General features: G+C 39.4%; 1 protein-coding gene across 1 annotated transcript in view; it reads left to right on the forward strand.

The window, feature by feature from the left end:
* The window catches only part of MTBP (MDM2 binding protein), a 97594-nt gene that overhangs the window by 73608 nt on the left and 3994 nt on the right, over positions 1 to 19992 (forward strand). Inside the window, exons 18-19 of the mRNA XM_049772886.1 lie at positions 17972 to 18238; positions 18937 to 18939. Of these exons, the coding sequence (XP_049628843.1) occupies positions 17972 to 18238; positions 18937 to 18939 (270 nt within the window). The remainder of the gene's footprint in view (positions 1 to 17971; positions 18239 to 18936; positions 18940 to 19992) is intronic.

A 19992-nucleotide genomic window follows, 5' to 3' on the forward strand; every position in this document is an offset into this window, starting at 1 on the left:
ATGTCTTTAAAGAAATTAAAACAAAATTCCTCAAAATGAGTTATGGAAGAATATGCTAGGCCCAAGGAGTGGCTCAAAGGGATGGGATGAATGCATATGGAATAGTGGGTTGTGCGTTCCACAATCCCCAGAGAAGTGAGGGATTCCCATGTCCCCTGTCCGGGTAGAACAAGAGACGCAGGCTCGGCAGCAGTTCTGACACAGGAAATAATTCAAGCACAGTTGAGATGGTATAACAGGCCAGAAACTCACACTGCAAGCTGTTCACCCACAAGCCAGTCCCTCCACTATGTGTAACCACCAGCCTGAATGGCAGCTCCTCCAGGCTTCCTGAGTAGCCTTTATTGGGATAAACAAAGCCCTCCCCCAAGGGGAGGGGGAAAAGCCAAATGAGGAGGCAATGGGGAAACATCTATTTAATGAGAAAACCAAAAGAACCAATCTGGAGACATCTAATTAGAAGGCAATATGAGGACCAATCCAAAGGCCACTACCAACAAATGTATGGCATGGAGAAGCCCCAAGTTTAATTTCCAGCCCATGCAGCACCAAATACTTCATTGGAAGTTGATGTCACAGTATCAGATGTAGTAGAAAACAACAAACACAAAATGTACAGAACAAAATTTTACTTTCAATGTTATTTTGCCATGTATATTATCGAACCTGGGATCTCACCAATGCAAAGCAAGCAATTCTGTTACTGAGCTACTTCTTATTTTGTTTTTTTGTTTGTTTGTTTTTTATCGGAGCAGTACCCCAAGTTGGAAGCAGTGTTTGTATAAAAGCAAGACCATATAGCACAAAATTGAACAACATATTGATAAAAGTAATAGTATTAAATCTGCATGTAAATGGGGACAGAGGGAGCAGTTGAAATAAGAATTTGAAGCCTTGGAAATGAACAATCGAAACTGCACGTCAAATACTAAATCATTTCTGAAAGAATTCCAGAATGAATGAAATACTAATTTATATCTAAGTGATTCAGATAGATAGTGATTTTAAATTGTTTTGTTATCAACATCCAACTCAGAAATAACTACTCAATCGTAATAAGAAATGCCACCTCCTCAAGTTATTTTTCAAATTTAAAGAAAGGAACTTTTATTTAAATGATTTATATTTTAGCCATATACTGTTTTGTGACTTGATTACAAATTTAATTTTTCAATTGCACTAAATGTCTTTTAATTATGTTCAAGTGGGAACTTTTTTTTCTAGTGGGTGACAATTTGATTAATAGGTTATCTTTTCTGTTTTCCCCTTTTTAATTTTAATGAAGACCTTGAAATTAAATGTCACAGGAAAAATCCAGCAATTTCTTTCCTTATTATACCTACTTGTAGTCCAGGTTTTTATTTCTTTTTCTTCTTTGAGTAGTAGGCATGCTCAGGGCATAATCCTGATTCTACATGCAAGATCACTCCTGGTAGTGCTTGAGAACCCACATGTGGCACCAAAGATTGAACCCAGGTCAGTTGTGTGCAAGGCAAATGCCCTAAACCCAGACCTAGTTTTCAGAAACAAATGAACATTTTAGTCCCATGAGATTATGCTTATCTCATAATTGTCTTTCACATCATAACTTATTTCCTTTAGTATCACCTTAAGTTTTATTGATTCTGTCCCAGAAGATATTATTTTTTTTCTCTTTTTGGGTAGAGGTACCACTGAGTATATCTCTGAGAGCTTCTCTACTTCTTTACTTGTGACTATTACTTTGTCTATATAACACATAGGGTACAAATATCCTTTCAGGTGAGTGTTTTTATTTTTTTTATTTTTTTTTTTTTTGCGGTTTTTTTTTGGGTCACACCCAGCAGTGCTCAGGGGTTATTCCTGGCTCCATGCTCAGAAATTGCTCCTGGCAGGCACGGGGGACCATATGGGACGCTGGGATTCGAACCGATGACCTTCTGCATGAAAGGCAAGCGCCTTACCTCCATGCTATCTCTCCAGCCCCTATTTTTATTTTTTAATTGAATCACTGGATATATAATGTTTTGGTGGCCAGAGTGATTGATAGAACAGCAGTAGGCTGTTTGCCTTGCATGCTGCTGACAGGGATGGACCCAGGTTTGATTCTCCCAACCTGGTCCCCCAAGCCAGGAGCAGTTTCTGAGTGTAGAGCCAGGAGTAACCCCTGATTGGCCCCAAAACAACAAAACAAGCCATGGAATGCTTCATGAAATTTGCATGTCATCCTTGTTCAAGGGCGATATCAATCCTCTTTTCTCGTAATTTTAGCATATATGCTGCTGAAAGCACAGATGAGTACTTTTTTATATCTTTTGAAGGAGCCTAGAATTGGCATTTCCATATATTTAGCTTAGGGAAGTTCAGTTTCCACACACACTGCTTGTTGAAGAAACCTTCTTTTCACGATGTCTGTGTCTGTGTTTTTCTTTTTTTTTTTTTTTTTTTTTTTTTTTTTTTTAATTTTTTTTTTATTTAAACACCTTGATTACATACATGATTGTGTTTGGGTTTCAGTCATAAAAGGAACACCACCCATCACCAGTGCAACATTCCCATCACCCAAGTCCCAAATCACCCTCCTCCCCACCCAACCCCCGCCTGTACCCTAAACAGGCTCTACATTTCCCTCATACATTCTCAATATTAGGACAGTTCAAAATGTAGTTATTTCTCTAACTAAACTCATCACTCTTTGTGGTGAGCTTCCTGAGGTAAGCTGGAACTTCCAGCTCTTTTCTCTTTTGTGTCTGAAAATTATTATTACAAGGGTGTCTTTCATTTTTCTTAAAACCCATAGATGAGTGAGACCATTCTGCGTTTTTCTCTCTCTCTCTGACTTATTTCACTCAGCATAATAGATTCCATGTACATCCATGTATAGGAAAATTTCATGACTTCATCTCTCCTGACAGCTGCATAATATTCCATTGTGTATATGTACCACAGTTTCTTTAGCCATTCATCTGTTGAAGGGCATCTTGGTTGTTTCCAGAGTCTTGCTATGGTAAATAGAGCTGCAATGAATATAGGTGTAAGGAAGGGGTTTTTGTATTGTATTTTTGTGTTCCTAGGGTATATTCCTAGGAGTGGTATAGCTGGATCGTATGGGAGCTCGATTTCCAGTTTTTGGAGGAATCTCCATATCGCTTTCCATAAAGGTTGAACTAGACAGCATTCCCACCAGCAGTGGATAAGAGTTCCTTTCTCTCCACATCCCCGCCAACACTGTTTATTCTCATTCTTTGTGATGTGTGCCATTCTCTGGGGTGTGAGGTGGTATCTCATCGTTGTTTTGATTTGCATCTCCCTGATGATTAGTGATGTGGAACATTTTTTCATGTGTCTTTTGGCCATGCGTATTTCTTCTTTGTCAAAGTGTCTGTTCATTTCTTCTCCCCATTTTTTGATGGGGTTAGATGTTTTTTTCTTGTAAAGTTCTGTCAGTGCCTTGTATATTTTGGAGATTAGCCCCTTATCTGATGGGTATTGGGTGAATAGTTTCTCCCACTCAGTGGGTGGCTCTTGTATCCTGGGCATTATTTCCTTTGAGGTGCAGAAGCTTCTCAGCTTAATATATTCCCATCTGTTAATCTCTGCTTTCACTTGCTTGGAGAGTGCAGTTTCCTCCTTGAAGATGCCTGTAATGTCCTGTAGTGTTTTGCCTATGTGCTGTTCTATATATCTTATGGTTTTGGGGCTGATATCGAGGTCTTTAATCCATTTGGATTTTACCTTTGTACATGATGTTAGCTGGGGGTCTAAGTTTAATTTTTTGCAAGTGGCTATCCAGTTGTGCCAACACCACTTGTTGAAGAGGCTTTCCCTGCTCCATTTAGGATTTCCTGCTCCTTTATCAAAAATTAGATGGTTGTACGTCTGGGGAACATTTTCTGAGTATTCAAGCCTATTCCACTGATCTGAGGACCTATCCTTATTCCAATACCATGCTGTTTTGATAACTGTTGCTTTGTAGTACAGTTTAAAGTTGGGAAAAGTAATTCCTCCCATATTCTTTTTCCCAATGATTGCTTTAGCTATTCGAGGGTGTTTATTGTTCCAAATGAATTTCAAAAGTGTCTGATCCACTTCTTTGAAGAATGTCATGGGTATCTTTAGAGGGATGGCATTAAATCTGTATAATGCCTTGGGGAGTATTGACATTTTGATGATGTTAATCCTGCCAATCCATGAGCAGGGTATGTGTTTCCATTTCCGTGTGTCCTCTCTTATTTCTTGGAGCAGAGTTTTATAGTTTTCTTTGTATAGGTCCTTCACATATTTAGTCAAGTTGATTCCAAGATATTTGAGTTTGTGTGGTACTATTGTGAATGGGGTTGTTTTCTTAATGTCCATTTCTTCTTTATTACTGTTGGTGTATAGAAAGGCCATTGATTTTTGTGTGTTAATTTTGTAGCCTGCCACCTTGCTATATGAGTCTATTGTTTCTAGAAGCTTTTTGATAGAGTCTTTAGGGTTTTCTAAGTAGAGTATCATGTCATCTGCAAACAGTGAGAGCTTGACTTCTTCCTTTCCTATCTGGATTCCCTTGATATCCTTTTCTTGCCTAATCGCTATAGCAAGTACTTCCAGTGCTATGTTGAATAGGAGTGGTGAGAGAGGACAGCCTTGTCTTGTGCCAGAATTTAGAGGGAAGGCTTTCAGTTTTTCTCCATTGAGGATAATATTTGCCACTGGCTTGTGGTAGATGGCCTTCACTATATTGAGAAAGGTTCCCTCCATTCCCATCTTGCTGAGAGTTTTGATCAAGAATGGGTGTTGGACCTTATCAAATGCTTTCTCTGCATCTATTGATATGATCATGTGGTTTTTATTTTTCTTGTTATTGATGTTGTGTATTATGTTGATAGATTTACGGATGTTAAACCAGCCTTGCATTCCTGGGATGAAACCTACTTGATCGTAGTGGATGATCTTCTTAATGAGGCATTGAATCCTATTTGCCAGGATTTTGTTGAGGATCTTTGCATCTGCATTCATCAGTGATATTGGTCTGTAATTTTCTTTTTTGGTAGCGTCTCTGTCTGGTTTAGGTATCAAGGTGATGTTGGCTTCATAAAAGCTATTTGGAAGTGTTTCTGTTTGTTCAATTTCATGAAAGAGTCTTGCCAAGATTGGCAGTAGTTCCTCTTGGAAAGTTTGATAGAATTCATTAGTGAATCCATCTGGACCTGGGCTTTTGTTTTTCGGCAGACATTTGATTACTGTTTTAATTTCATCAATGGTGATGGGGGTGTTTAGATATGCTACATCCTCTTCCTTCAACCGTGGAAGATTATAAGAGTCCAAGAATTTATCCATTTCTTCCAGGTTCTCATTTTTAGTGGCGTAGAGTTTTTCAAAGTAGTTTCTGATTACCCTTTGAATCTCTGTCATATCAGTAGTGATCTCTCCTTTTTCATTCCTGATACGAGTTATCAAGTTTCTCTCTCTCTCTTTCTTTGTTAGGTTTGCCAGTGGTCTATCAATCTTGTTTATTTTTTCAAAGAACCAACTTCTGCTTTCGTTGATCTTTCGGATTGTTTTTTGAGTTTCCACTTCGTTGATTTCTGCTCTCAGCTTTGTTATTTCCTTCTGTCTTCCTGTTCTTGGGTCCTTTTGTTGAGCATTTTCTAGTTCTATTAGCTGTGTCATTAAGCTACTCAGGTAAGCTCCTTCTTCCTTCCTGATGTGTGCTTGCAAAGCTATAAATTTTCCTCTCAGTACTGCTTTTGCTGTGTCCCATAAGTTCTGAGAGTTTGTGTCTTTATTGTCATTTGTTTCCAGGAACCTTTTTATTTCCTCCTTGATTTCATCTCGGACCCACTGGTTATTGAGCATGAGGCTGTTTAACTTCCAGGTGTTAAAGTGTTTCTTCTGAGTCCCTTTGGAGTTCACAAATAATTTCAGAGCCTTGTGGTCAGCGAAGGTAGTCTGCAAAATTTCTATCCTCTTGATCTTATGGAGGTATGTTTTATGTGCCAGCATGTAGTCTATCCTGGAGAATGTCCCATGTACATTGGAGAAGAATGTGTATCCAGGTTTCTGGGGATGGAGTGTCCTATATATATCCACTAGGCCTCTTTCTTCCATTTCTCTCCTCAGGTCTAGTATATTCTTGTTGGGTTTCAGTCTGGTTGACCTGTCCAGTGTTGACAAAGCCGTGTTTAGGTCCCCCACAATTATTGTGTTGTTGTTGATATTATTTTTCAGATTTGTCAGCAGTTGTATTAAATATTTTGCTGGCCCCTCATTCGGTGCATATATGTTTAGGAGAGTGAATTCTTCCTGCTCTACGTACCCCTTGATTAATATAAAATGTCCGTCTTTGTCCCTTACAACCTTCCTGAGTATAAAGTTTGCATTATCTGATATTAGTATGGCCACTCCAGCTTTTTTATGGGTGTTGTTTGCTTGGATAACTTTTCTCCAGCCTTTTATTTTGAGTCTATGTTTGTTCTGACTATTCAGGTGCGTTTCTTGTAGGCAGCAGAAGGTTGGATTGAGTTTTTTGATCCATTTAGCCACTCTGTGTCTCTTAACTGGTGCATTTAGTCCATTGACGTTGAGAGAAAGAATTGTCCTGGGATTTAACGCCATCTTTATTTCAAAATTTGGTGTGTCTTTTGGGTAGTCTTGTCTTAGATTAGGTCTTTCAGTTTTTCTCTTAAGACTGGTTTTGTGTCTGTGAAGTTTCTGAGCTGTTTTTTGTCTGTGAAACCATGTATTCTTCCATCAAACCGGAAAGTGAGTTTTGCTGGGTATAGTATTCTGGGTGAAGCATTCATTTCATTCAGTCTTGTCACAATATCCCACCACTGCTTTCTGGCATTGAGCGTTTCTGGTGACAGGTCTGCTGTAAATCTCAGGGAAGCTTGCTTGAACATGATTTCCCCTTTTGATCTTGCTGTTTTCAGAATTCTGTCTCTATCTGTGGGATTTGTCATTGTGACTAGGATGTGTCTTGGGGTGGTTTTTCTGGGGTCTCTTTTGGTTGGTACTCTTCGGGCATGCAGGATTTGATCACATATATTCTTTAGCTCTGGAAGTTTCTCTTTAATGATGTTCTTGACCATTGATTCTTCCTGGAAATTTTCTTCCTGGGTCTCTGGGACTCCAATGATTCTTAAGTTGTTTCTGTTGATCTTATCATAGACTTCTATTTTCGTCTGTTCCCATTCTTTGACTAATTTTTCTATTGTCTGCTCATTTGCTTTAAGTTTTTTGTCCAATCTCTCCTGCTGTATGGAATTGTTATGTATCTCATCTTCCACAGCACCAAGTCTATTCTCAGCTTCTGATACCCTGTCCCAGAGCTTATCCATTTTGTCATTCACTTCGTTTACTGAGTTTTTCAGGCCTGTTAGTTGACATGTTATTTCAGTTTGGAGTTTTGTCATTTCTGCCTTCATATTTTCTTGGTTCTTATTAGTGTTCTGTTCAACTCGATCCATGGTTTCTTGGAGTCTGTTGAGCACCTTCCATATTGCTAGTCTAAAGTCCTTATCTGAGAGGTTGATTAGTTGTTCAGTCATTATCTGGTCCTCAGAATTGTCATTTTCATTCTCTCTGTCTGATGCTGGCCTGCGCTGTTTCCCCATTGTCACATTTGTATTGTGGGTTTTTCTACGTGTTGTAGTGGTATTCATTGTCTATATGATGTAGGCAGCAAACTCCTCTGGCTCCTCCCTTTCTGGATGGGCTGACTTGCCTCTAAGGGAGGGGAGTCCTCCGTGGATGAAGCCTCACACTGGGTCAAATCTTAGGCCCGAGCATGTAACAGAGAAGACAGTCCAGAGAGAAATGTTTGCTTCTGTGATATAGCGCCGTTCTTAGTGTGATTTTTCCTTCTTGTTGCAATGGAGTTCTTTCCTTAGAAAGAGTGCACGGCCGCGTAGCGAAGCGGAGCGGCCGTGCTTCTCTGAGCCTCTTTTTGCCCCACTCGCAAGAGTTTCACGCAAGAGGACAGTAGACAGACATAGACAGGTCACACTCACAGTCTTTCACAGCTGAGCCCCACTGGGCCGGTGTACTTTCGCGGATTTTCCCCGCCTGGTGTCACACACAGGGAGCCAGCTTTTGCAAAGGATAGCCGGTTTTTATGCTCTGAAGTCCCTCCCTGAAAATGGCGTCTGGGCGAGCGAGGTTTCTGGAGGCTCTTTTTGCCCCACTCGCAAGAGTTTCACGCAAGAGGACAGTAGACAGACATAGACAGGTCACACTCACAGTCTTTCACAGCTGAGCCCCACTGGGCCGGTGTACTTTCGCGGATTTTCCCCGCCTGGTGTCACACACAGGGAGCCAGCTTTTGCAAAGGATAGCCGGTTTTTATGCTCTGAAGTCCCTCCCTCGTCTGTGTTTTTCTTTCACTGTTCTCCATTCTATTCTATTGATCGTTTTTCATTTTAATATTACGTCATTGTAATTATAATTACTCTTGCCTTGTTATGCAATTTAAAATCAGAGTGCATGTTGCTTTTTTCTTCTTTATCATTGTACTATTGTTCCAGTCTTGTCTTCCTTCTCTTCTTTGTTTACTTGACTGCAAAAAGAAAAATGTTAACGATATATATAAAACCTTAGAGAATATAAGACTGTATAAAGGCTATATTCTTTAGGAATTTTACACATTTAACATTAATCAAACTGTTAAAGGTTTGACCACAATTAATAGCTTTTCTTTGTCTAATAGGCCTAAATCCATACAGAGCTTTATTTATTTATACATTACACATGAAATGTCTATAAGGTTTTAACGTCGTCATTTATTATACAATTCTTTATAGAGTTCTCATCTCTGCTGTATATCTCTCTCATTAGCACATAAAATCCCACCATTTTTTTATTGTAAACCTGTGCTCTCTAACCAAATTAAATGAATAAATAATTAAATAAACAGTATGTTTAGTGCACATGACAATTGAAGAAATAACTGAATAATTGTTAATGAGTTCAAATAGAAGAAAATTTTTGCATCTTAAAATCAAAGTTGCTTTTATTTGGATTTTTTGTTTGTTTTGTTTTGTTTTTTGGCCACACCCGGTGGTATTCAGGGGTTTCTCCTGGCTCTGTGCTCAGAAATCGCTCCTGGCAGGCACGGGGACCATATGGGATGCCAGGATTTGAACCACCATCCATCCTAGGTCGGTCACTTTCGAGTCAAATGCCCTACTGCTATGCTATCTCTCTGGATTTTTTTTTTTTGAGAGGCATAGCTGACTATATTTGGGAATCACTCAGAAAAGTGCTTATGGGGCCATTTATAATGATGGGGAACAAACCCAGGTGGGCAAGTCAAAGCAAGTACCCTATCCATTTTACTATCTCTTCCACCCTAGAATCAAAATCTTTTTGTTTGTGGGCCACACCTGGGGCACTTAATGGTGACTACTGGTTCTGCATTTAGAACCTGGCTGATTCAGGGAGTCATATGGAATGCCAGGGATCAAACCCGGGTCACTGGTATGGAGGTAAACGCCCTACCCATTGTGCTATTGTCCTGATTCCATCTTAGAATCAAATTCTTTTATTTTTTTCTTCTATATGCCTTTAAATTTTTTAATTTTTTTTTATTTAACCAACTGTATTATATACATGATGTTATTTGGGTTTCAGTCATGTAAAGAACACCACCCATCACCAGTGCAACATTCCCATCACCAATGTCCAAAATCTCCCTCCTCCCCACCCAACCCCCGCCTGTACTCTAGACAGGCTTTGCATTTCTTTTTTACATTCTCATTATTAGGATAGTTCAAAACGTAGTTATTTCTCTAACTAAACTCATCCCTGTTTGTGGTGAGCTTCATGAGGTGAACTGTAACTTCCACCTCTTTTCTCTTTTGTGTCTGAAAATTATTATTGCAAGAATGTCTTTCATTTTTCTTAAAACCCATAGATGAGTGAGACCATTCTGTGTCTTTCTCTCTCTCTCTCTCTCTCTGACTTATTTAACTCAGCATAATAGATTCCATGTACATCCATGTATAGGAAAATTTCATGACTTCATCTCTCCTGACAGCTGCATAATATTCCATTGTGTATATGTACCACAGTTTCTTTAGCCATTCATCTGTTGAAGGGTATCTTGGCTGTTTCCAGAGTCTTGCTATGGTAAATAGTGCTGCAATTAATATAGGTGTAAGGAAGGGATATTGGTATTGTATTTTTGTGTTCCTAGGGTATATTCCTAGGAGTGGTATAGCTGGATCGTATGGGAGCTCGATTTCCAGGTTTTGGAGGAATCTCCATATCGCTTTCCATAAAGGTTGAACTAGACAGCATTCCCACCAGCAGTGGATAAGAGTTCCTTTCTCTCCACATCCCCGCCAACACTGCTTGTTCTCATTCTTTGTGATGTGTGTCAATCTCTGGGGTGTGAGGTGGTACCTCATAGTTGTTTTGATTCGCATTTCCCTGACGATTTGTGATGTGGAGCATTTTTTCATGTGTCTTTTGGCCATTTGTATTTCTTCTTTATCCAAGTGTCTGTCCATTTCTTCTCCCCCTTTTTTTAATGGGATTAGATGTTTTTTTCTTGTAATTTTCTGTCAGTGCCTTGTATAATTTGGAGATTAGCCCCTTATCTGATGGGTATTGGGTGAATAATTTCTCCCACTCAGTGGGGGGCTCTTGTATCCGGGGTGCTATTTCTTTTGAGGTGCAGAAGCTTCTCAATTTAATATATTCCCATTGTTAATATCTGCTTTCACTTGTTTGGAGAGTACAGTTTCCTCCTTGAAGATGCCTTTAGTCTCAATGTCCTGGAGTGTTTTACCTATGTGTTGTTCTATAAATCTTATGGTTTCGGGTCTGATATCGAGGTCTTTCATCCATTTGGATTTAATCTTCGTAGATGATGTTAGCTAGGGTTCTAAGTTCAATTTTTTGCAAGTGGCTAGCCATTTGTGCCAACACCACTTGTTGAAGAGGCTTTCTTTGCTTCATTTAGGATTTCTTGCTCCTTTATCAAAAATTAGGTGATTGTATGTCTGGGGAACATTCTCTGAGTATTCAAGCCTATTCCACTGATCTGAGGACCTGTCCTTATTCCTATACCATGCTGCTTTGATAACTATTGCTTTGTAGTAAAGTTTAAAGTTGGGGAAAGTAATTCCTCCCATATTCTTTTTCCCAATGATTGCTTTAGCTATTCTAGGGTGTTTATTGTTCCAAATGTATTTCAAAAGTGCCTGATCTACTTCTTTGAAGAATGTCATGGGTATCTTTAGAGGGATCGCATTAAATCTGTACAATGCTTAAGGGAGTATTGCCATTTTGATGATGTTAATCCTGCCAATCCATGAGCAGGGTATGTGCTTCCATTTCCGTGTGTCCTCTTATTTCTTGGAGCAGAGTTTTATAGTTTTCTTTGTATAGGTCCTTCACATTTTTAGTCAAGTTGATTCCAAGGTATTTGAGTTTGTGTGGCACTATTGTGAATGGGGTTGTTTTCTTAATATCCATTTCTTCCTTATTACTTTTGGTGTATAGAAAGGCCATTGATTTTTGAGTGTTAATTTTGTAGCCTGCCACCTTGCTATATGAATCTATTGTTTCTAGAATCTTTTTGGTAGAGTCTTTAGGGTTTTCTAAGTAGAGTATTATGTTATCTGCAAACAATGAGAGCTTGACTTCTTCCTTTCCTATCTGGAGTCCCTTGATATCTTTTTCTTGCCTAATCGCTATAGCAAGTACTTCCATTGCTTTGTTGAATAGGTGTGGTGAGAGAGGACAGCCTTGTCTTGTGCCAGAATTTAGAGGAAAGGCTTTCAGTTTTTCTCCATTGAGGATAATATTTGCCACTGGCTTGTGGTAGATGGCCTTAACTATATTGAGAAAGGTTCCTTCCATTCCCATCTTGCTGAGAGTTTTGATTAAGAATGGGTGTTGGACCTTATCAAATGCTTTCTCTGCGTCTATTGATATGATCATGTGATTTTTATTTTTCTTGTTGTTAATGTTGTGTATTATGTTGATAGATTTACGGATGTTAAACCATCCTTGCATTCCTGGGATGAAACCTACTTGATCGTAGTGGATGATCTTCTTAATGAGGCATTGAATCCTATTTGCTAGGATTTTGTTGAGGATCTTTGCATCTGTATTCATCAGCTATATTGGTCTGTAATTTTCTTTTTTCGTAGCATCTCTGTCTGGTTTAGGTATCAAGGTGATGTTGGCTTCATAAAAGTTATTTGGAATTTTTCCTGTTTTTCGATTTCATGGAAGTGTCTTGCCAAGATAGGTAGTAGTTCCTCTTGAAAGGTTTGAAAGAATTCATTAGTAAATCCATCTGGGCCTGGGTTTTTGTTTTTGGGCATAAATTTGATTACTGTCTTAATTTCCTCAATAGTGATGGGTGTGTTTAGATATGCTACATCCTCTTCATTCAACCCTGGAAGATTGTAAGAGTCCAAGAATTTAACCATTTCTTCCAGGTTTTCATTTTTAGTGGCATAGAGTTTCTCAAAGTAATTTCTGATTATCCTTTGAATCTCTACCATATCAGTAGTGATATTTCTTTTTCTTTTTTTTTTTTTTTTTTTTGGTTTTTGGGTCACACCTGGCAGTGCTCAGTGGTTATTCCTGGCTCCAGGCTCAGAAATTGCTCCTGGCAGGCACAGGGGACCATATGGGGCGCCAGGATTCGAACCGATGACCTCCTGCATGAAAGGCAAACGCCTTACCTCCATGCTATCTCTCCGGCCCGATATCTCTTTTTCATTCCTAATACGAGGTATCTAGTTTCTCTGTTTCTTTCTTTGTGAGTTTTGCCAGTGGTCTATCAATCTTGTTTATTTTTTCAAAGAACCAACTTCTGCTTTCCTTGATCTTTCGGATTGTTTTTCGGGTTTCCACTTCATTGATTTCTGCTCTCAGGTTTGTTATTTCCTTCTGCCTCCCTATTTTTGGGTCCTTTTGTTGAGCACTTTCTAATTCTATGAGCTGTGTCATTAAGCTATTGAGGTATGTCTCTTCTTCTTTCCTGATGTGTGCTTGCAAAGCTATAAATTTTTCTCTCAGTACTGCTTTTGCTGTGTTCCATAGGTTCTGATAGTTTGTGTCTCCATTGTCATTTGTTTTCAGGAAGGTTTTGATTTTCTCTTTGATTTCCTCTCGGACCCACTGGTTATTCAGTATTAGGCTGTTTATCTTACAGGTATTAAAAGTTTTTTTCTGTGTCCCTTTGTAGTTCACATATAATTTCAGGGCTTTGTGGTCAGCAAAGGTAGCCTACAAAATTTTTATCCTCTTGATATTATGGAGGTATGTTTTATGTGCTAGCATATAGTCTATCCTGAGAATGTCCTATGTACATTAGAGAAAAATGTGTATCCAGGCTTCTGGGGGTGGAGTGTGCTGTATATATCTACTAGGCCTCTTTCTTCCATTTCTCTGTTCAGGTCTAGTATATTCTTGTTGGGTTTCAATCTGGTTGACCTGTCAAGTGTTGACAATGCCTTGTTGAAGGCTCCCACAATTATTGTGTTGTTATTGATATTATTTTTCAGATTTGTCAACAGTTGTATTAAATATTTTGCTGGCCCCTCATTCGGTGCATATATGTTTAGGAGAGTGATTTTTTTCCTGCTGTACGTATCCCTTGATTAATACAAAATGTCCATCTTACAACCTTCCTGAGTATAAAGTTTGCATTATCTGATATTAGTATGGCCAATCCAGCATTTTTATGTGTGTTGTTTGCTTGGATGATTTTCCTCCAGCCTTTGATTTTGAGTTTATGTTTGTTTTGACTATTCAGATGCGTTTCTTGTAGGCAGCAGAAGGTTGGATTGAGTTTTTTGATCCCTTTAGCCACTCTGTCTCTTAACCGGTGCATTTATTCCATTGACATTGAGAGAAAGGATCGTCCTGAGGGTTAGTGCCATCTTTATATCGAAGTTTGGTGTGTCTGTTGGTCAGTCTTGTCTTAAAGTAGGCTGTTCAGTTTTTCTTTTAAGAATGGTTTTGAGTCTGTAAAGTTTCTGAGCTGTTGTTTGTCTGTGAAACCATGTATTTTTTTTTCAAACCTGAAAGTGAGTTATGCTGGGTGCAGTATTCTAGGCGAAGCATTTATTTCATTGAGTTTTGTCACTATGTCCCACCACTGCCTTCTGGCCTTGAGTGTTTCTGGTGACAGGTCTGCAGTAAATCTCAAGGATGTTCCCTTGAATGTAATTTCCCTTTTCAATCTTGCTGCTTTCAGAATTCTTTCTCTATCTGTGGGATTCTTCATTGTGACTAGGATGTGTCTTGGGGTGTTTTTTCTGGGGTCTCTTTTAGTTGCTAGTTTCGGGTATGCAAGATTTGATCTCATGTATTCATTAGCTCTGGTAGTTTCTCTTTAATGATGTTCTTGACCGTTGATTCTTCCTGGAGATTTTCTTCCTGGGTCTCTGGGACTCCAATGATTCTTAAGTTGTTTCTGTTGAGCTTATCATAGACTTCTATTTTCATCTGTTCCCATTCTTTGAGTAATTTTTCCATTGTTTGATCATTTGTTTTGAGGCTTTTTTCCAATTTCTTCTGCTGTATGGAATTGTTATTCATCTCATCTTCCAGTGTACTCATTCTATCCTCAGCTACTGTTAACCCGTGGGAAAGCTCAACCATGTTTTTCTTCAATTCATCTACTGAGTTTTTCAGACCTGTTATTTGACCTGAAATATCAGTTTGGAGTTTTCTGATTTGTATCTTCATATTCTCTTGATTCTTATTAGTGTTCTCTTCTATACTTTCTTTGAGTTCTTTAACATCTTTCATATTGCGACTCTAAACTCCTTATCTGAGAGACTGACTAGTTGGTTGGTCATGTTCAAGTCATCAGAGTTGCCATCTTCATTCTCTATGTCTGGCGCTGGCCTGCATTGTTTCCCCATTGTCACACTTGTATTTTGGGTTTTTCTACGTGTTGTGGTTGTGTTCATTAGCTAAATGATATGCACGGTTGTGAAGGGGAGCGGCCTTTCTCCTCTGGCTCCTCCCTTTCTGGGCGTGTCGACTCACCTCCATGGAACGCTCATGGAAAGGCGGGCCATCTGCAGATGAGCCACACACAGGATGAAATTAGGCCAAAAATGCAGCACAGCACCAGAATCAAATTCTTAAAGTAGAAGAACTTAATTGGAATTAAGCTAAATATTTTTTCTTACAAAAATTTCCTGGGGGCTAATAAGAAATTGCTTTGCCTCATACCTGAAACATTAACATTACTTAATCTCCGGGTTCTTTATTTCACTCTAGAATTTATCAATTGCTGTTATATCAGAACTTATAAGGAATCAGTAGGATTGCTTTTGATTTTTAGAAAGAAATTGTATCCAGAACCCTATCGGGACCACTAAGCCTGGTGCGGAGCCTTCTGGAGCAAACAGCCCCATGGGACCAGTGCAGGGAGGTGACTCTCTACCCAGGGCCCCCGGGCAATGGCTTGGGCCCCACCTGGGTCCTACTGGAACATTGGGGCCTGGAGGTGTAGACTGACAAGTCCCAAGTGCACTGGGTGCCCGAGGTCCTGGAGCCCACCCATCTCCTCTATGCCTGTCTAGTGCTGCTGGCAAAGCTCAGGGAGGACCTCTAGGTTGGTGCAGCCCACAGCCAGGCTGGCAAGGACAGAGCCCTGTGTTCCACAGAGGGGCCACCGAGCGGGACTCAATAAAATCACGTTTGCCATAAAAAAAAAAAAAAAGAAGGAAGGAAAGGAGGGAGGGAGGGAGGGAGGGAGGAATTGTATTAAAGAAGATGAAAGAAAGATCTGTAGAAGCGGCCTAGATTCTAGACTGCTCAGCCATTAGTGTACATTCTGACTTAGGAGCTCACTATTAAATTAACCTCTTAAGTGCTTGGGAGATAGCCCAGGAATTGATGTATATGCAAGGCATATACCCAATCTGGGCTCAGTTCCTGGCACAATGTGGTTCTCTCAGTATTGTCAACTATAGTCTTGAAGAAATCAGGGTTATCCCTGCTGGTCCTTGGCACCATAAGACCCAAACAGCACTTTGAGCCTCCAGCTCAGTTGATTAAGTATCACCAGTAGTAACCCTGAACACTGCTTAAAAACATCCCTTTTATTTTATTGGGTCGCAGATTTTATTTATTTATTTTTTTAGTTCTGCCTACATTAGAGAATTACCTAGAATGTTTCTTTAAAAAAATGTTACTGGTTTCACTCCAAAATTTAAAACAGAAACAATCATGTAGACCAGATCTGTGTTTCTAAAAGCTCATTAATGTTCAGCCACAAGTTGGCCTTGGAGCAGAGAATTATACATAAGGGTTGGTATTCCAAAATATTGAAAGCTTGCACTGCACTCACCAACTTGCTTTTTTTTCTTTTTCTTTTGGCCACACCCAGCATCGCTCAGGACTGATTTCTAGCTCTGAACTAACAAACTGCTCCTGGCAGACTCGGGGGACCATATGGGATGCCTGGTACTAAACCTGGGTCTGTCCTGGGTCATCTGCATCCAAGGCAAACGTCCTACTGCTGTGCTCTCACTCCAACCCCATCACCTTGCATTTAAATCTTGAGTATGTTATGTATTATTCCCAGCATATTGTAAGATTTGCTGCAGTAGAAAATAAGTCTAGTGATGATAATTAAAATAATAGTAACTACAGTAACAATAAAAATAATAAAGCTCAATAACAGGAAGAACAGCAGCATGCTTCATTCAATGCTGTTCTTGCATGTCTCAAACTAGATTGTAATTTACATCTATCCAATCATATCTCAGATCAGCTCTTTAACAACTCTATTGCAAATCTCATTGTACAGTCCAAGGAACTTGGGCCACCTCCTCTACTTTTAGAATCACAAAAGCGGGAAAGGAAAAGTCCTAACGCCTCAGTTACACAGATAGATATCAACATGCAGGGAGTTGAACTAAGTATTTTAGAATTCTTCAAGAGAAGCAGAAAAAGACTTAATTTTTACTTTCCTAGAGCACATGTCAGACTATGTTCTTTTGTCATAGTTGTAAAAAGGGAAGTAAAGAACTTTCCAGTATCATACATCCTTTAGCTGATTTCCCTATTGGGGTTATTTGTTGTACTTTTAACAACTTGGGATTTCTTTTTAAGTCCAGAAGCATTCACTGAGCTAACATTTTATTGACTCTTTGAATCAGATTTAGTAAGTCAGATGCACAGAGATCATTGGGGCGTTTGGAGGAAATAATATCAGTAAGGTGAAAAGTAAGGGCCAGAGTGATGGATGGATTAAAGGTCTGGCATTCATGCTTCACATGCTGGATCCCCTTCTTCAATCCTGGTCACCACTTGGATCCCTGAATACTCTTCTGGTGCGGTCCTTGACCAATTCTGAAAGTGCCCGGTCCCACTTGAAAAATAAAAAGAGAAGTTAATAAACAAGGTAGGAGGTGAGTTTCAAAGAAAAATTTTAAATTTTCTGGATGTGTTTGGTGAGCCTTTTAATTCACACTCGTTAAATCATTGCTTTGAAAGTGAATTTTCTTTCTGTAGCAGAAATCAGCATCTCTTTGTTACATGCCAGCTATTCTCAGAAACAAGAGGTTGTTTTTTTTGTTTCTGTTTTTGTTTTTGTTTTGGGGCCACACCCAGTGACACTCAGGGCTTACTCCTGGATATGCGCTCAGAAATCGCTTCTGGCTTGGGGGACCATATGGAATGCCAGGGGATCAAACTTTGGTCCATCCTAAGTCAGCACGTACAAGGTAAATGCCCTACCACTTGCACCACCATTCCAGTCCCTGTAGAGATTTATTTTTAAAGCCTAAGAAACAGAAATAAGTCACAGGATTCACTTCATCTTTTGCCACCTCACCTAGCAAGCTGGAAAATGAATTTGGGAGGAAATCATCCATTCCCTCAGCATCTAGATGTTACTCGAAAGCCAAGTAAGCACATGGAAAGCCCATTTCTGCCCTATTTTCTTTTGACCAGGACAACACCCAGCACTATTACAAAGGCCTTGATTCTAATGATCTTTTCCCCTATTGTCTAGATACTGCTTGGATGACAGGAAAGCTTTAGAAAGAGATGGCGGATTTTCTGAACTTCAGTCCCGTCTCATTCGATATGAAACTCAGACGACCTGCACTCGGGACAGCTTCCCAGTGCCTACTGTGCTGAGCCCGCTGCCATCCCCAGCAGTCTTGTCTGAACCGGGTAGTGTCCTGGATGGAGAAGCCCTGCAAATCGAGCGTCACACAGAAGGGGCCCGACAGAAAAGAGGGGCAAAAGATGTGAATTGCCTTTATCCCCAGAAGAGGTGAGCTCTTACATATGAAAATCATTGTCCTCTTGACCTGTCTTTTTATTTTTCTCCAATATTTTTTTATGTTCTTATATAATATTAAATCCCTGTTTTAGCCTAACATTTAGATTCCTTCCTTGCTACCAAGAATTGGGGGGTGGGGTTGTTTGTTTGTTTTTGGTTTGGGGATTTGGATTACACCCAGCAGTGCTCAGATTGCTCTGGGAAGGCTCGGGTGCTGGGATTTGGAACCACCATTAGTCCTGAATCGGCTGCATGCAAGGCATATACTATCTCTCTGGCCCAGGAATTTGTTTTATATAGAGGCAGTGGATTATTGAGTTTCTAAGTCCAAAGAAGAAAGGACTTGGAAAAAATATACTCATTCTCCAGCCTTTAAACTTCACTGTGATGAAGGTTTGGAGGTGCCAAATTCTCCCTTTGGGCTCCTCTGTCCTAATCTCCCTTGTTTTCTGCTTGGTATTGGCCCTTTGAACAAAGGTGAGCAGACACTATTTAAAAACCAGTTATGTAATATAAAATACAGAGGAAAGACATGATGATACACTAGATGACACTTTTTCCGGATACATTTTTTAGGAGATTAGGTGTGATTTTCTTTATGTTTTCAGGGTTTGATTTTTGGGCAGGTGAGGCACTCCCAGTGGTACTCATGGCTAACTTTTGGCTGTGTGCTCAGGGATTGCTTCTAGCAGGTCTCTGGGAATTATATAGGTTGCTGGAAATTGAACCAAGGTTGAACCAAGGACAGCCACAAATAATGCAAGTGTCCTACCCAGTGTACTGTCTCTCCAGCAGTCTGGTTTGTTTTTTTGAGCCATACCCTGTGATGCTTAGGGGCTACTCTCTCGAATGATTATGCACACCAGGATTCTGTAATATGGGGGAATCTAAACCTCCTACCTGCAAAGCAAGTGGTCAGCCCACTGAGCTACCTCTCTAACTCTGGGTTCATTTTAGTCAGTAAAATGTTCACATTCTCAAACACATGTAATTTTTGTTGAAATAAGCACTCAAACTCCTTTTGAATATGTAAATCTTTAGAACCTTTCTGAAGATAGACATATTTGGCATTTATGCAGACTTTGAATTATTCTTTCATTAAAGCCTCTCAAAGTATATGAAATATGTTAAAGCGAAACATTCAACTCTTTTTACAGTACAATAAAAATGCTAGAATGCAATGTCCCTGCTATGGAATAATTGAATTATTTTAATGAGGATGTTATGGATTTAGGATACTTTTGATGCCTGATAAAACTAAAGAGCAAACTACTTATATTTGAGATACTGCAGTTTTATAAAATAACTTTCTGACTTTACCCTTTTGATTAATAAAAAGATAGAATGCTTCCAAAATGAGTACATTGTGATCTCTGGGTTAGAGAACTGTGGGGGTCAGGGAGATGCCTGAAGGCTGGAGTCTTCGGGAAACCACAATTTAATCCCCAGGACCACATGGGCCCCAATCACAACCCCAGTGACCTCTGATTTAGGACGGCCATCCAGCAAAACTAAAATGTCAATAAAGAAAAAATGGGGTTTAGTGTAAACAAATATAAACAATTTAGAAAAACAAGAGCCCATTTTATGGTATTTTTTGACACTAATTTATCTTGTACATGTAGTTGTGTAGCTGTAGCTACAACTTTAGAATGTCTTGTAGTTTCTTTGTTAAATTTAACTCACAAGTTTACTTACTTGAAGGATGAATGTTCGATCTGTAAAGATAGCAGCTGACATGCTGT

The sequence above is a fragment of the Suncus etruscus genome, chromosome 5 (genome assembly GCF_024139225.1).
Source record: "Suncus etruscus isolate mSunEtr1 chromosome 5, mSunEtr1.pri.cur, whole genome shotgun sequence".
NCBI classification, from domain to species: Eukaryota; Metazoa; Chordata; class Mammalia; order Eulipotyphla; family Soricidae; genus Suncus; species Suncus etruscus.